This window comes from Bos grunniens, chromosome 6 (assembly GCF_055505025.1).
Source record: "Bos grunniens cultivar Pamir isolate PY7600 chromosome 6, Bosgru_T2T1.0, whole genome shotgun sequence".
Lineage (NCBI taxonomy): Eukaryota > Metazoa > Chordata > Mammalia > Artiodactyla > Bovidae > Bos > Bos grunniens.
The window spans coordinates 78,709,009-78,726,831 of NC_141170.1; the positions used below are offsets into that span (position 1 = coordinate 78,709,009).

The window sequence follows — 17,823 nt, forward strand, 5'->3', positions numbered from 1 at the left end:
GACAAGAGAACTTATTAAAATAATTGTTGGTACTTTTAATAGAGCCATTATTTGGCCTTAGAAATGCAAAGCTACTAAACTTGAATTATCAACACATATGGAGATATATAATTCATATTTCAAGTAACAAATTGTGTATTTTATCTTAATTATTTCAGACAGAGGCTTCTGTCTTTTGTACATATACACATAGGCCTAAAATAATAATGGTTCTCAAGTAATATATATCAATCCATAAGACTTTGTGTCTGAAATTTAAAAAAAAATACATTTTAAATTCTGAAGTCCACATTTGATCTTCTTGGAAAAACAACAATTAATGTTATATGACATGCTGTGATAAAGTAATTCTTACTTCCATTTATCTTTAAATGCTTTTTCCATCAAAAAGAATATTTAGAAAGCTAATATAAAATAATGAAATAAATATTCACCACAAGTGTTAAATATCAGAAAGCAAATCTTTATAACATTAAGAACTTTAAATATTTCTTCCAATGCCATTAATGACACACATAGCAACATCATGGGAACTAAAATAATTATCAGCAAAACTTTGTTTTATAATGCCCCATTAATGCAAATAAAACCACCACCTTTCCTCCCATAAGCAAATAAAACAAACTAGATCAACAATAAGAAAAAACGTACATCTCTAAGTACCAAAGCAATGGTTACCAAGGAAGTAAATGTGTCAGGAAAGTAAGTCTGTTTTTGAACTTTATCACAAATTAGTACTATTTATAATTTCTAATTTTAAATTAGTTTAAAAATCACTAATTCAACCTCTTGTTTTTGTAAATTTACAGACTAAGACATGAAATTAAAGACATGGTCCTGGAAATGCAAGTATTATTAAAAATATAGTTACGTCGTCATAAATTTGGAATTGAAAATACTCACAGTCTCTCCAGTTCTTTAAGATCCTGGAATGCTCCTCTTTCAATGGTGGTAATCTTATTCTCCATAAGCTGACTGAAATGCAAAGTATAACAGGGGTCTTAATGTTAGCACTCATTATCTGAAAAAGTTTCAATTCAGCAACTGAAAACTTGTCCATTTACAAAATTAAATACTGCTCTGGTTTGAGATTCAATACAAAATCTAACAATGATATATATGAAAAGAGTCAGGGAGGGATAATAGTATCCTCATCACAAAACTTTCATAAAAAATACTAATTCAGTTTCTCACAAAATTTAGTCAGAATCCTGAACCTTAAACTATAGTATATCTTGAGGAGTAACCCCTGATACTACAATTTTCATGGCTAGTTTTCAAGTGAGTTCATAACTGAAAGAATCAACATACAACAATTCATCATATATAGACTTCAATTCACTGATGGATATATGTCAGAAATGGGAAGAATTCATCAAGGGCAAAATGTTTCTTTTAAAAATAAACAGAGAACACACAATGATCAAAAGAATATGTTCACTGCAATATAAATATTAAATTTAAATTTAATTAAAAATTTGTAAGAAAAAAGTTTTACATTACACTGAATCTCAAATGATGGTTCACTCACAACACCCAAAGAAGTAATCACATTGCAACAATTTTATAAAAGCTGCAAAGTTATTAGATACAAGAGACAATTCAAAATATTACCAATTCAAAATATTTTAGTGGGAAGAACTCTGCAAAAACCTGGATTGTTTTATTTTAATGTTAGAAAATATTTATATGTGTTGATTGCTAGAAAAGTCTGAACATTTTTATATTAACAATAATAAAATGCAGACCCACTTAAATTCTTTCTAGTTAATCTCAAATCCTAAAAGTATATCAAATGTCTCACATTACTCATATTGTGAAAGCAATTATGCTACATTTTTATATGCATAAGCACTTAGGGTTGTTACAGCAAATATTTGAGGTCATTTCCATAATACTATTTTATGGCCTGCACCTAAACTTTAATAAAAGTCTACATTTTTATTAAAAATTGTAGTATACTGATAAACAGAAAGGAAACCAAGGCCTGGTAAAATTTTATGTTTCTGTCATTGAGACAGATTTTAAACCTGAGATCAGTAATGATTCAAAATCCACAACCTTAAAAAACATGATAATTCTCCAAAACACAGACGAACATACTTACAGAACTCTTAGGTGTCGAAGACCAGCAAAATCTGTCTTGGTAATCCTTGTGATGTTATTTCCATTCAAATCCCTAAGAGAAAACAAGTAAGAAAATGAAAATTCCATTTAATTTCTATCACTATCTAGTTAAAGAAAAATATACACTGAATAAGAACTGTGAGATAAAAGATCAGTTCCAATTATTAGTTTGCAAAGTAAAAGAGAGGGAAGGAGAAGGAAGTCATCTGTGAAAGAAAATTTTTTAAATGATTCTTAACAAGTTTACACAGTCTATGCTTACCGGCATATGACAAGAAAATGAAGTGATTCTGTTATCAAGAGTTCTCTTTTGTGTCTGTATGGGAGTGCTTTTCATTTTTGTTTTTATAAGGAGGTGTATATTCATTTCACAGATACTCTGCTTTTTACTATAATTGTTATGAACACTCCCAAAAAGTTTCCTTCAGGAAGTTAAATGAACAATTTTATAATATTATTCAGGGAGAAATTTAAAAAATTCAGACCCCTATCCTTAGCTGGCACCGTGGCTAACCTTCCTAAGGCAAAGAATAAAGTTAAAATGTCATCAAAAGAACTGCACTTCAAAGACTGGCATTTATAGGCATTTACCTTCCAACAATTCTATGTTTGTATGAAAACTAAACTCTTCATTTGCAGTTCAGGAACCCCCGCTGCGAACTGTAAAGTGAAAACTACCAGCAAGGGCAATAATGGAAATAGTATTCAGACCCTGACATTTTGGTCCAGATTTCAGCACCACAGTTTCCTTGAGAGTCACAACCCCCTTTTCTGGCATCTTAGGTCAAGATCTAAACTTGCCCTGGTTTCAATCATTTCAAGTAAAACCAGGCTTTGCTGCGGTTTGAATGTTCTCCCCTTCAGGGAAGTAAACCTTACCTTGACTTTAAAACAGCATGTTTGGGGGTCTATATTTAATGTGCTTATGTTGTCAATAATATAATTTTATAAGCCGCCACTGAGTAAACTATTTTCGGAAAATTCTTTATAAATCCTTCATAAGGCTAAATTTTTTTCAAGTACCTAAAACTCAGTTGCTATATTTATTTTTTCCCCAAATGCATTCCCCTTTTGTTGAATAAGACGTATCAGTGGTTAAACTTTAAACCATTCTGAATAGCATGAAATGACAAGCTCTAAGACGAAAGTTTTGCATTGCCTTCTCCCCAAACCATTTTCCGCGCTGAGTAAAGCACCATCAAATTGTTTGTTCCCTTTTCGAACTACCTGACATAACCTGAGTCCTAAAGCCCCCATCCCACGCAAACTTGGTAAATCACATTTTTGACAAGACACCTTCGCTAGGGCCGCAACGTGCCCAGCGCTGCGGGCCTGGGAAGGAGGGAAGAAACCGAGTAGGGGTCGACTCAGTGAGGCTCGGGATGGGGGAGCCATTTGCAAGGGAAAGAAGTGGCTCGACTTTAAACTGAGAGAGAGGGAAATGGGTTGGATAAAATCGACTCGAAGCGCTGGGAGCCGCGCGGGTGGAGGCGTGCGAGTCCAAGCGGGTCCCCTCCGCGGCCCTCCACCCTCACAGCCTCGGGCGCAGAGGCCCGGTGAGCGCAGCCTGGGAGCGTCGCCCAGGTCCTCCTTGCCCCGCCCGGCCCACGCGCAACAGCGAGGGAAGCGCGCCCCGGACGCCGGGGCAGCGGCCTCGACGTTCACAAAGAGAAAGGCCTCCACGCTTCACTTCCCTGAACTCGGAAAGCGCCCCACAAGCAGCGCGTGGGCCGTCATCACCCGCTCTGCTATTACTTCTTCATTAGGGGATCGCAGAGACAGGGAGGCGGGGATGTCTGCGGGCAGCAGAGCGCGAAGAAAGGAGAGGAAGGAAAGGGAGCTGCTGACACGCGCAGAGACGCAGAAACTGCCAGAAAGGTGGAAAGGGGGCACTGGGGCTCAGCAGGAAGGGCCGGAGAGGGCAGCCGAGGGCCGCGGGGTTACCAAAGCGGACAGACCCGCCTTGACCAGTCCTCGTTTGGACAGCCAGCCCCAACTTCGCTTAGTCGATGGGACGCGCGGTCTTGCCTCTGGAAGTCTCCCTGCTCCGACACGTCCCTTGGGGCTCTCCGCCGCCGCCTCCTCCCCCGGGAAGTGGCAGGCGGGGGAAGAGTAGCTGGGGGCTGCACGGGGCCGCTATCCTGGGGCATCCTTCCTTCCGTGGCCTGTGGAAGTGCCCCCGGGCGGGATCAGCCTCCCCACACCCCATCTCCTCTCCCTCCATCCCCAGGAGGGAGACACAAAGCCCGGGAGCAGAGGTTTCTCTCATTTGAGTACCCCCTTCCCCTCAACCCCTCTCCTCGCGCCACCCCGCGGTGACAAGAGCCGGAACTGAGCCCAGAACCGACCCGCGAGAGTTTCCAACCGCAAGGTGACTCAGTTTACGGAGTCCAAGGGACAAAGTCGCGTCTCCCTTGCCCCAGGCATACTCTAGTCCTCTTCCCTCATCTCCCCGCCTCCCCAGCCTCAGAGAACCAGCCCGCAAAGGGCAGCGAGTGGCGGGACGAGAGCGGGAGGAAGGGACCAAGCGCAGTAGTCAGCGGGCCCGCCCCTCTTTGGGCAGCGCCCTCCCAGAGAGTTCAAGCCTAGGATGCGCGTTGAGGAAAGCTAGTGGGGGCTGCCCCAGGCACAAGTCCCTGTGCCTCGGGGTCCCTCCAGTCTAGATACAGGGGCTGCGCGACCCCGATGGGAGGGAGGGCCAAGGGGGAGAATGAGCCCATACTCACAATCTCTCGGTGTTGCGGGGGATATTCCTGGGCACACTGCGCAACGCCAGCCCGTGACAGTCCACTGTGCTCCCGGAGCAGGAGCACTGCGCCGGACACGCTTGCGGCGCCACCTCGTTCAGGATCGCCAGCACTAACCCCAGAGACAGGGACAGCGTCTGCCAGCCGACGCCGTGCATCTTCCCCCGCCGCCTCCTAGCTCGCCGGCCCCAGGGGTTTCTCTTTAGCTCGTTCCTCTGCTCCAACCGCGCGGTGCCTGAGGCCCAGTGCCTGGCTCGAGGCTAGCCACCCAGAGTGTCCAGATAACGTGCACAAAATAATACAGAAGTAACAGTAATATTCAAGGCAGTAGAGCTGACACAGGTACACGCCTCTCAGCTCCCCTCGCCCTTCTCCTGCAGGGCAGACGCTCCTTGGGCAACTTTAGGTCCAGAAGATCAATTGGCCTGGCCAAGGCTACAGAGCAGCGGGGAGCGGATCGCGCGTCGGCTGTCTGGCAAATATCAACTTGGCTGTAAGAGACCTGAAGCTTGTAACGGCTGATGAAGATCGTGAAGATGCAGGGGCCAGTTGTGCGTGGAACTGAGGTGATCCGATTCCACCGATCCCCTCTGCAAATCCAATTCCAGTGGGGACTGTATAAGACAGAAGGAGGAGGCTCAGTAGGAACGGTGGCCTCGATCAAAGTGGGCTCTCCGAAACTACAAGGCGCAGGAGCCCCGCGGGCCGGGAGCGAAGCACACTGGACGACTGGACATGGCGCGCGGGGGCGCACAGGGCTGGCGCGCAGACGGGGGGGGGGGCGCGGAACCGCGCTGCGGGGCTCCTGGCGTGACTCACTCACGCGGCCTCCCCCCCTGGCCTGCAGCTCCTCCGCAGCCCCAGCCGGTCCCCGTCACATGCACTTCGCTAAAGGATGTATGGGCAATTCCGCCTCCCGCCCGGCGTCCTTGGAGACGCTCCGCACGAGGGCCTTCCCCGAGGTCAAGCAGAAAAGACAAAAGGGCAATCGCACCGCCACAGCAGGCAAGAACATCCACTAGTCACAACCACGGCAGAGGAAATCCAAAAGGCCAAGTTGAGGATGAGAGCTCCTGCTAAGACTGAGTAGGGAATGGCTGGCAAGCCGGCCAGAAAGAGTGTGGAAAGGCCAAGCTGGAGGTGTCCGCCTCCCAGGTCCTCCCGGGGTGTTCCGGAAGGCAGAGAGATGGCAGTTGGGTCGGTGGGATCTGCTAATCCGAGGAGACCCCAAGAGGCAGCTGAACTGCAGTCCTGTGTGCGTGCGTGTGTCAGCCCCTCGCGTCTCCCGGATACGCCGCGGCTCCGCAGCAGACACCTGATGGCAAAGGTGGAAGAAACAAGAGCAGCCTCCTGGAGCGGGGGCGGGGCGCAGCCCCTCGGTCTCCCCCCGACAGCCGCCCACAAGTGGGCCCTTCTTCTCAAAGTGCAGGAACTTTTCCCAGGTTTTGAATCCAGTCCCCACAGCTACGGTGGGAGTCCTCCCGCCGACGTCGCGACGCCGCCCGAATCCGGGCGCTGCACCTGACTTGGCGGCCGCAGTCCGGAGCAGCCCGTCTGCTTCCAGCACCTTCCCTTCTCCAGGTGGCTTTTCGCGCCCCTTTCTTGGGGCAGGAAAGTGGGGAAGAGGGAAGGCGGCGGTAGGGAGCGGGGACTCGGTGGCTCTGTTGACTCCCGAGCTCCTGGCAAGTGTCTAAACAATAGGACGGACGCAGCAGCCCTTGTCTAGCTCGGCTGCGGGAAGGTGGATTGTTGTTGTAACTGGAGTTGTTGGCTCGGGCTGCCTGGCGCTCAGTGCAGCCGAACAAAAACCCGGCCCGCGCTTCTGGAGCTGGCCGCGGGCCCCCGGACGCTCCCCTTTCTCCTCAGCGCTCCCGCCTTGCCCGGAAAGCTCGGCAGATCCCGCCTGCGCCCGGGAGCCACGGCGCTCCCATCACTCGCCGCCGCTCCCTGCCGCCTTTTTTAACCACCGTCTGCGGCAGCAGCAGCAGCCGCCGCCGCCACCAGTCTCCGCCGTCCGCGTACTCCCCAAATAAATAACCCCAAGCCAGAAGTTAAGCCGGGGCCGGCTTTATATATCCGGCGGAGCCCCCACCCACCCCCCCCCCTCCTCGGCCCCGCCCCGCGCGGTCCGGCGCCGCCCACTGGCTGAGCCCGGGTCTCCTGCACCTCGCCGGGCAGAGGTGAGGCCAGGGTTGCCAGCGGCGGGCGGAGGCGGCGGCGGGCGGCGCGTTCCCGCGCACTCCGGCTCGCGCCCTCGCTCTCACGCCCCAGCAAAGTTTGGCGGTGGAAGGAGGTTTCCCCCGATCCGAGCTCTAGGGCCCCAGAGGTAACCCAGGCTCGAAGACGGTCGTTGGTAGTGGGTGGAGGACAAGAGAGCTGCTTTGAACGCTGCTCGTAAACAGCGCAGCCGATTCCTTGCTGCAGCTTTTGCCACGCGATCCTAGGGGGGACTGCTCAGTGTTTAAAGCACTGAGAGAGAAACAGAGACATTATGATTTAAAAAAAAAAAAAATACCGAAATATATCTGCCTGAGCTCACAGACACACACATGTTTATTTTTGGGTGCTTAAAAGTTCAAAGTTTTTGTAAGTTGGAAAATGGTGCTTGTGAACCTTTTCGCCAGCCTTCCCCATCTCCGACCCACCCCCTTCCGTTTAACCCTTTCTTTGTAGTCACGCACTTAACACCGTGCTCAGTTGACGTCTTGAGTACACACTTCGCTCACAAAACTCCAAGAGCTTCAATATATCTGTGCGATTTTACTCTCTTAGGAAAGGAGGGGGAAAAATAAATCCCTAGCAACGCACGTTGTAACCAGAAGGCTTTCTTTATTTCAGGGAGTTCTGGATATTTTTTCCCCACTGTTTTGGAAGAGAATTTCCTTGTTTCGTCTTGTCTTTTTAGTGTGATGTGTGTCTGGCAACTGCTACCACTCTCCCGCTTCCCACTCCGCCCCTCCGCCGCCCTAAGCAAAAACTGTCACCATTGGTTTGAAATGACATCTGAATGAGTCGACAATTTCGCTTGAATTTAAAATAACTCACCTCCTTCTTCCTGGTCCCAGTCCACCCTAGACCGCTTACACAGGAATTTGTGCAAGCCCCCTGTCTAATGCCAATCTCACACCCTTGAATGCGAGAGGACCCATCCAATTCATTTTTCTATTTCCTTCATCTAACAGTATACACGACACACAGGAGGTCCCCTGAAAATTCATCAATTTCTTTAACACAAGAGTATCCTTAACTTGAAATTCCTCCAGTATACACAGTAGCTTTTCTCCTACTTAGGTTTTCCAAAATATCTTTGCAAAATAGCTACCTCTACCTGTGTCATTTTGCTTGCCCTGAAAAACTTGAAGCCATTTTGAGGCATGTCCAAAGACCGGGGACCCATTAGATAACTGAATTGGAACCCTGGATTGCTCATTTTAATGCCACAAATTTATATTCATCTGTTCATTTAAGTACTTCAAAAGCATTTAACATTCATTAACTCATTTGTCCTTCTAGATTTTAGCATAAAGGTCTGTTATGTAACTTCCTTAAGAAGGAAGAAGTAGAAACCATGGTCATATTATTTTCTGCAAGGAAAATGAGATAAAGAATAAGTATGTATCATTGATGAAGGACTGTTCTGTGCCTCCCCCCACAAGACCCCCAGGGAATTTTCTTTAGTCTGTACTAGTAAATTATATGGTTGAAATATGTTTACTACCACACTAGTTTACTTAATTCCACAACTTTAATACCCTGTCAGCAACAAGATATGAGTATTTATGTTCACTTTCATCCGCCACACAGAATCATGGCTCTGTATTTTAATCGCAAAAATGTATCTTGCATTCCAAATATTCACAAGTAATGTTATTTATATCATTGCACAATACAAGTCATAGATACGAGTTCAAGTTTGATTCTTTCCCTGGCTCACTTTCCATTCTGTGTAAAACCAAGAAAAGAACCAAAAATACCACTTACAGCAACATACTTACAGAAATATATTTTTTAATTTGATGCAAATTTGAATAAAAAGATACATCCAGTGGATTTCATCAAGGAAAAAAAGACTACAAGGAATTCCTGAGAGATACGGCACATTAATTTCTTTGTGTCGTCAACTTTTTCAGGGAAAAGGGCAACTTATACATGAGTAACCAGATTTATCATTCAAAAAAATATTAGTATTATTTCAGGACATTTTTGGAGGCCTCACTTGCTTTAGTATTGTTAACTCTAGGTCTTCATTCTTTCTAGACTACATTGCTCCCAATTGAATTCTGAACTTCTCTTTGACTCTGTTACACCTATCCTGAAGAAAGCCTTCTGTGGTGCCTCTTGTTATCATATGAGGTCGCCATAAAGCCTGACCTTGTTTAAACAGAAGCAGTGACAGATTTTCTTTTCTTGGGCTCCAAAATCACTGCAGTTAGTGACTGCAGCCATGAAAGTAAAAGACACTGGCTCCTTGGAAGGAAAGTTATGACAAACCTAGGCAGCATATCAAAAAGCAAAGACCATTTTGCCAACAAAAGTGCATATAGTCAAAGCTGTGGTTTTTCCAGTAGTCATGTACAGATATGAAAGTTGGACCATAAAGAAGGCTGAGTGCTGAAGAACTGATGCTTTCAAATCGTGGTGCTGGAGAAGACTCTTGAAAGTCCCTTGGACTGCAAGGAGATCAGATCAGTCAATCCTAAAGGAAATCAACCGTGAATATTCATTGGAAGGACTAATGCTGAAGCGGAAGTTCCAATACTTTGGCCACCTGGCACAACAAGAAACTCATTGGAAAGATTGAAGGCAAAAGGAGACAGGGTGGCAGAGGATGAGATGGTTAGATCGCATTCCCGACTCAGTGGACATGAGTTTAAGCAAACTTCAGGAGATACTGAAGGACAGAGAAGCCTGGTGTGCTTCAGTCAATGGGGTCACAAAGAGTCAGACATGGCTCAGCGACTGAACAACAGCAACCCACTAAAGTCAACATTCAAGTCCCCTATTACCTTGAAAAAAAAAAAAAAAACAAACCCAGTTGCTAGCATGATTTAAAAAACAATTTATACACTTAAACACTCATACAGTAAAAAAAAAAAAAAGACAAGAAACAAAAACAATAATAAGAAAACATTCTCTCAATTTACATTTTCTATGGAGAAAAATTCTGTGAAATTGGGATATATGGGGGAAAGGAGTAATAAAGCAGAATTGATGCAAAATAGGTAAACATGAGTAAAAACAGAGTTAGATAACAGCAATAGCATTGATTTAATTCATGACACAAAATAATTCTGTGGATTTAACTACTTTAGTGGTACTGTTTTCCATTTTTGCATATTGTGTTCAGGTAAATTACATATTTTTTCTCATAATATTTTTGTATTAGAAATGTAAATATTTAAATTTAACAGCATGGAAATTAAGAATTAAAATTTGTTTCATGCCTCCTATGTTCCAAGCTATTTGATAAGAGTTAAAAACCACAGTATAATTCTAAATGGTTGCTATTTTATTTGTGTTCAGGACGTTGGTCTTCAGCCAGGTCTGATTACCTGGCGCAGATGAAACGAGAACTGAGTTCCCTGAACTCATATCTCAACTGGTTCTCCTATACCCAACCTAAAGAGTTCTAGAATTTCCAGGAATCAAGGAATCTATAGTTCATCAGAAGCTGTCACCCTCATCCAGGAGATGTTCACATCTCTGCTAAATCTGTTTGCATCATCTGTTTGGAGGGGAGAACTAGGATCCATAGTTATCAGTGCCTAGTTACTAAAACTGGACCAGCTTTTGGAGCTAGTTTAAACTCTGAGATGATTATCTAGGGCAGTGGTTTTCAGAGTGTGGTCTCTGGACCAACAGCATCAGAAACACCAAGGATTATATTAATAGTTAGAAATACACAGTTTTAGGCCCCACCTCAGGGTAGAGTCAGAAACTCTGGGGGTAGATACCATAAACCTGAGTTCTAACAAGCCTTCAAGTGGTTTTGATACTCACTGAAGCTGGAGAATCACTAGTCTCTAGAGCTTCTCCATGGCTGCATCTGAGCCACCAAAGTTTGGAAAAGCAGGCAGCAATGAATGATAGGTAGCACCTGCTGATTTGGCTTCAGTGTCTCATTCCTTGGCATTTGACAAGTGTACATTCCTGATCACCTCTAGGGGGCACCAAAATGTTTTCTTGGACAGCCCCACAGAGGTAACAAGAATTTAGGCTCATTTTCCAAAGAAATGGCCTTGAGAAATGGAAAGAGCTTGCATCTCATCAGGCTGCTCTAATTGTTATGTCTCAGCCAGGTACAAAATTCATTTCATAAGGGTTTTTTTTTCCCCAGTTTAATATTGCATATATGTATGGGAATAAGAATGCCTACTTTTCATGATTACTATGAAGATAAGATGGTATCAGTCAAACTAACAGCATAATACCCAGCATTGAGCTAGGTGCTTATTAAATAAAGGGCAGTATAATGATTTTCATCATTACTACCACTACTCAGCAGTGAACATTTCTAAAATATTTTGTATTGTTAGAATAGCTTTGATATTTCTACTAACTATTATAATGATCAAATAACTCCTAGTGCTGAGCCCTGGGAAACCCTGGGAAAGGTGTATTATAAGAGTAGAGAAAAGATCGAGGACAAAAGAGAGAAGATGGTACCGTTAGCTTCATGATAATTATGCCCCATAATACTTCTTTTGAAGAGGTGAAGCTGGTTTTCCACTGTAATAATTTGTTACAAATTATGTTGTAATTTGGATATGTCACTGAGATTTTCTGGCCTTAGTTTTTTTCAATTTTAAAAGACTGAGATTAGACAAGTTGAACAACAAATCATTCCCAGTTCTCAGTAGTAATGTAGCTATATTCATTAAGTAATGGTGGTTTAGTCACTAGGCCGTGTCCGACTCTTGTGACCCCATGGACTGTAGCGTGCCAGGCTCCTCTGTCCATGAGATATGGCAGGCAAGAATACTGGAGTGGGTTGTCATTTCCTTCTCCAGGGGATCTTTGCGACCCAGCAATCGATCATACCTGGTTCTCTTGCATTACAGGCAGATTCTTTACCGGCTGAGCTATAAGGGAAAGTATTATTAACTAGTATCTGGTTCTAAACACTGGGCTCATCACCTTATATATCTCGGTTTCTTTACTTCTCAGGACAGTCTTCTGAGTTAGAAGCTATTTTTCTCTCTCATAGATAATTACAAAAACTGGGGCTCACAGATATTGGTTCAGTTGGTCTTGTTCATACAGCTAGTAACTGGCAAAGTAGCAATCAGTATTCCACTCTGACACCAAATTCCATTTTATAAACATCAAATAAACTGTTTCTCAAATTCTGTGATTTGAATGCTTTGTGCAAAGATTCTTTCTGTATAAAATTAAGACAAAAGTGTATCTGGGAAGGCGAAGATGGAGTAAAGAAACATTTGAACATTTAATGTGTAAGATATTCAGGCAAGAACAACCACAAAATACAAGGTTAAAGAAATAGTTAATACTCAATGAGGCAGGTTAAAAAAACACATTAACATTTAAAAGCCGGAGGGAAAATAACAAAAATTTTAATAGTTTTACAGGGTTAAAATAAATTTACAGGAAATTAACCATTGAGAAAAAGGAAATTCAGTTGCAAAAACAGTTTTAAATTGCCTAATCTTTTGACTTACTAAATCTAAAAATGCCTCCTGATTTTTACAGAAGAAAACATATTTCTGTGTTATTTGGGAAAGAGGGGGCAGGAACCCCTTATAACTTCTGCAGGCTCCTTCTACTAATTCAGAAAGGTTGACAAAGTCACAGTATCAGGCTAATATTACAAAGATATTTGCTGTGGTGGTGATACTTGCTCAGTTGTGCCTGACTCTTTGTGATCCTTGGACTGTAGCCTGCCAGTTTCCTCTGTCCATGGAATTCTCCAGGCAAGGATACTAGAGTGGGTTGCCATACCCTTCTCCAGGGGATCTTCCCGACCCAGGGATCGAACTCAGTTCTGCATTGCAGGCAGAGCCTGCAGGCCACCGTCTGAGCCACCAGGGTGGCTGGCTTAACATAAACTCCAAACAAATATTTTCAAATCCCAAGGCTAAATAGTATGTATTTTAAATAAAAATCAAATCTGATTAACAGAGGCAATTCATAACCACTATTAGAAAAATATAGTTCAAAATGTATACCTTCTTAATGGTCAAAAAGCCATTTTCTCATACAAAATAAAGAGTCACAATAATGTCTTAGACCAAGAGTTAGCAAAGTTTTTCTGTTAGGTATCTGATAGTATTTTAGGCTTTGTAGACCAAAAGACAAAATTAGGGATGTTATGAAGACACAACATAATAAAGAAAACAAATTTATACAACTATTTTGCTGATGTAATTAAAAATATAGCTTTGATCCTAATTTTTTTGTAATATAGATCTAATCATAAGAATTATAGAATTCTTTGCTAGGGGATAATATTCTTTTAATTGGGATCCAAAGTAGGTATTTTCTATCATTAAATCAATTACTAATTTAATAGCTAAAAATCATTTCTAGCTCACTGGTGATGTCAAAAGAGGTGCTAGTGATAAAGAGCACCACCAATGCAGGAGACACGAGATACAGGTTCAATTCCTGAGTCAGAAAGATCCCCTGGAGTAGGAAATGGCACCCTATTCCAGAATTCTTGCCTGGAAAATTCCATGAGCAGAGGAGTCTGGCAGGCTACAGTCCACAGTGTCGCAGAGAGTTGGACATGTCTGAGTGACTGAGCATATACAGATATCAAAAGGTGTGGCAAATACACTTTGACCTTAGTCCAAAGAGGTGGTTGTTCAATGGTCGAGATCATAGATTGCTAAAGGGTTATGTTAAAATTTGAAGGGATGTGGTAAAGATAAGAGCTCTGAGCTCTAAAGTGGCTGCGTTTTGACAAGCAATAAATGTCTTTTTCAGTATTATCTACTGCTCTATTTCTTGAACTCTGAAATGCAATTCTGCAAAAGCATTTAAAGAAAATTTAAATTCATTTCATTTTAATATAAAATAAATTAGTACAAGATATGCTGCATATCCATTTCTTGCATGTGCTTATCTGTTGAACCAGATGGTCTTCATGTAGAAAATGGAGATAACAAAAGTAACATTTATTAAGTATTTACAATGTGTAGGCATTATTCCAAGTGTTTTACTTTATTTCCTCATTTACTCCTCCTGGAAAACTATATTTAACCTTATAGAGATGTAGTTAAGGGAAAAGAAGGTTGAGTGACTTGCTCATATTACTTTAGGGATGAGGAAAATGAAGCCAAGAAAGGTTAAATAACCTGCCCAAGGTCACTCAGCCAGAAAAGGGTGGAGCTAGAATTTTAACCTCAGCAGCCACTGTCCAAAGCATTAGGCATCTCACTAATTTATGAATCATAGGAAATTCATGATAATGAAATGCAAACTATGTATCTGAAAGAACTACATACATTGTAAAATAATGTATTATTATTATTTGCATTATGATAATTACTTTTAATTGAAGATGGTGAATGCAAAACAACATACAAATATTTAGCAATCAGTGGAGTGAATATAATTTGATGAACCAATTCTCTTTTTATCTCCTTTTTGTATTAACAGAATTATTTCATTTCTCTTTCTTTCCTTGGGATACACTCCCCTTAATTACATAAGACAAAAAGAACATTTTCCCCACTGAAACAACATGGAAATTCTACAACAGATGAGACATGGATGATAGACAAGTCTGTGTAAACTTAGGAAAAACCATTATATACGGAAGAATCTCTAAGTATAAACAAAGAAGTTCAGCTGTTCAATAAATAAAATGTCACATCTGAAAATCCAGAAGTATTACTTTAGATCTTTCTTACTAGTCTTTCCTTGTTGTGTAAGAAATATCAATTCATAAAACTGTGTACTGTTCATTGTGATTAGGAGATAACACAACAGAAAAATATAACCATATACGGTTTCCCAAGCAGTGTAATGAAAAAATTATGAAAAATAAAATATGAATTATTATAATACTGTTTGAAAAAGTATATAAAAATAAAGTAACTTCTAAAAGCTTGTTTGTGCATTCCAAATTGCTTTATTTTTTGATTAAAGTAGGCAGTATAGCTGTAGATCTGTTTGAGATCTGAGTCAACACTCTGTGTGTATGTGTTCACTTATATATTCTTCTTTGGTGTCTTTGCCAGGATCTTATTCAATTTCATTTTTCTTCCTTAACCTATCATACGTGGAAAATAAGAGATTATATATTACCCTATTTCAAAGAAGTTATGAGAATTAAATAAATTAATCCATAAAAGTACCTGGGGACTTTCTGTTCTGGAACAAGGTGCTACAGGCTCACGTATCCCCCATCTTTCCTCTAAGTACAACTAAAGCCTTGGAAAGGATTCAAGAGACAATGATAAAAGGATTAGAGAACTAGGGAAAAAAAATGTGGACTGACAAGGAGGTCAGGACCTGAGGAATGACAACACTGTGAGTTTCCTGTTTCCTTTTGTCTCACGTAGTGCCAAGAAAGGACAAATCCAAGAAAGACTTAATGGGAAGCCCTGCTCCATACATAGGGCACCAGCTGGCTGAAATCTACCCAAAGCAGCAGCTTCAGAGACCCCAAAGGCCAACCCACCCCTGCTGTACTGTCGAAGGCACACTAGCAGGTAAGCTGACCCAGCAACGGGGCAGCATCCTTGGAGCCCAGCTATTCCTGCCTCCTATTCTGTGGCATAGGAGACTCAGGCCCGACATTTTCTGCCTCTCCCCCACACTATGGCAGAAGATGATCCAAGATACTACTTCAGTAGCAGGAATCGAACAGGAGACCCAGCAGCTTCAGGATAGCAAAACAGGCCAGAACCACATTGCAAAGCCTATGAAAAGTAAAGTGTCATTAGAACTAAAGCTCTTAGAAGTAGGCCAGAAACTATATGCTAAATATTAACAGGCTGACTACGAGCTAAAAGAGACTTAAATAGCATCAAGAGTTTCCTAACACAACATACACAATACAATAAGAAAATCACCCATCACACCCAAACCCAAGAAAACCACAATTTGAAGGAGAAAAGGCAATCAAGTGACACCAATTAGATGGTGGGCAGAGGGGGGAACATCAAGACAGTTCAGATGAAACAATACTAAGAGAATTTGTCTTGACAGCCAATCTACCCTGACAGAATAGCTATAGGAAGTTCTCTAAGACAAAAGGGATGGAGGAAGGGAACTAGAAACATCAGAAAGGAAAAAAATAAAAAAGGAAGTAAAAATATGAGTAAAGACAATATAATTTCCTTCTCTTGTGCTCTCTAAATCCTGTTTAATAGTAGAACCAAAATCACAACACTGTTATGTGATTCTCAAGGCATGTAAACATTGAAGATAATTGTATCAATAAATGAGTTGATTATCATTTTCACATCAAAGGATTATTTGATTTAGCTTAGAAAAAATGTATATTGGGCCCTATTAACTGCTTAATACTGTTCTAGATGCCAGAGAAATAGAGCTAGAAAAGACATAAATCTTTCTGTTGCAGAACGTGTTAGTTACTGGGTAGACAATGTAAAAATAGGCTTAGCAACTGCTCTGATGCATATGATGAGAAATACATATATATATATATATATATATATATATAGTAGTGTGACAAAAACTAGAAGGTTGATGCTGTTCTGTGATACCAGGAAAGACCCAAGGAAGACAAAACAATATCTAGGGTTTGAAAGACTAAAAGGTGTTTTCTTGGTGCACTATTTGAATAATTAGAGATGTGAACAATATAAAGCCATGATCCAATGTTTTAGTCCCTAAGGAAATATACTATCTCACATTACAGTAAACCCAGAGTCAGAATTGCCCCAGAGTTGGTAGATTGGGTAGTGTATGTATGTTAACACAAGCCTGAAAAACTCATAGGAAACCTATAATAATAATGTTTATTATTATGCTCACCTATGCTTCATGTCCATACATGGGTCTGTTGTGCTTCATGTCATCTTCACTGTTTTTCCACATCATCTCCATTTCAAGAACCATACTCACTGAGAATACTATTCCTAAAACATTCAAGGAGGAAATAGAAGGAGAAGATTCATCTTTTGACTCTTGAACACGACTTACATGTGGTACTCATGACTTCTCACATTTTGTTAGCCATGTAAAGTCACTTAACTGTCTTTATATATGTATATGTACATAATACCCACATAATAAATGTACATATGTATATATTAGGTTGTCCAAAAAGTTTGTTCGAAACAGCTTATGAAAAAGATCTGAATGAACTTTTTGGCCGACCCAAAATATAGACGTTTTGAAGAATCTTTTTATATACACAAGTAAAATTGGCTTTTAAAAATTTACTGGAAGGAATTGGCTTATACAGTTATGGAAGCGGGCACATTCCAAGATCTGCAGTCAGCAAGCTGAATACACAGGAGAGCTGATGGTATAAATTCCAATCTGAAGGCTAGAAGATTCAAAATCCAGGATGAGCAAATGTTTCAGTTCAAGTCTGAAGGCAGGAAAAAACAAACAAACAATGTTCCAGCTCAAAGCAGTCAGGTAGGAGGAATTCCTCTTGCTCAGGGGAGGGTAAGTCTTTTTTATTCTATTCAGGCCTTCAGCTGATTGGATGAATCCTGTTCACACCTGGGAGGACAGCCTATTTTACTCAGTGGATCAATTTAAATGCTAAACTCACTCAAAAACACCCTCACAGAAATACCCAGAATAATATTGGATCAGATACCTGGGCACCTCCTGTCCCAGTTAAGTTGATACATAAAATTAATTATCACAGTTTCCAAAGTGCTTGCACTTGATGAATTCAGGTTGGTCTTGGGCATCAGAATTCTTTAAAGCTCCCACATGGTCTAATGTGCAGCCAGCCAGAATTAAGAACCACTATACAAGAGGGTGTTGTCCCTTA

General features: G+C 41.9%; 1 protein-coding gene and 1 long non-coding RNA gene across 4 annotated transcripts in view; both read right to left on the reverse strand.

The window, feature by feature from the left end:
- SLIT2 (slit guidance ligand 2) overlaps positions 1-6,920 on the reverse strand; it is a 405,363-nt gene extending 398,443 nt beyond the window's left edge. For 2 of the 3 annotated variants that reach the window (XM_086406326.1, XM_086406325.1), the window contains exons 1-3: positions 4,854-6,920; positions 2,108-2,179; positions 904-975 (exon numbers count right to left, since the gene is read on the reverse strand). In XM_086406326.1, coding sequence (XP_086262452.1) covers positions 904-975; positions 2,108-2,179; positions 4,854-5,032 — 323 coding nt within the window. In that variant the 5' untranslated portion in view covers positions 5,033-6,920. Of the gene's footprint in view, positions 1-903; positions 976-2,107; positions 2,180-4,475; positions 4,730-4,853 lie in introns of those variants that run through there. The other variant, XM_086406327.1, reaches the window with a different exon arrangement.
- An 8,063-nt stretch (positions 6,921-14,983) lies between these two features.
- LOC147370913 (uncharacterized) lies at positions 14,984-17,499 on the reverse strand. The gene is made up of 4 exons (XR_015166040.1): positions 17,276-17,499; positions 16,845-16,948; positions 15,197-15,272; positions 14,984-15,111 (listed from the first exon to the last, which is right to left on the reverse strand). It is a non-coding gene; the product is annotated as an uncharacterized LOC147370913 (long non-coding RNA).
- Between the last annotated feature and the right edge of the window lie 324 nt (positions 17,500-17,823).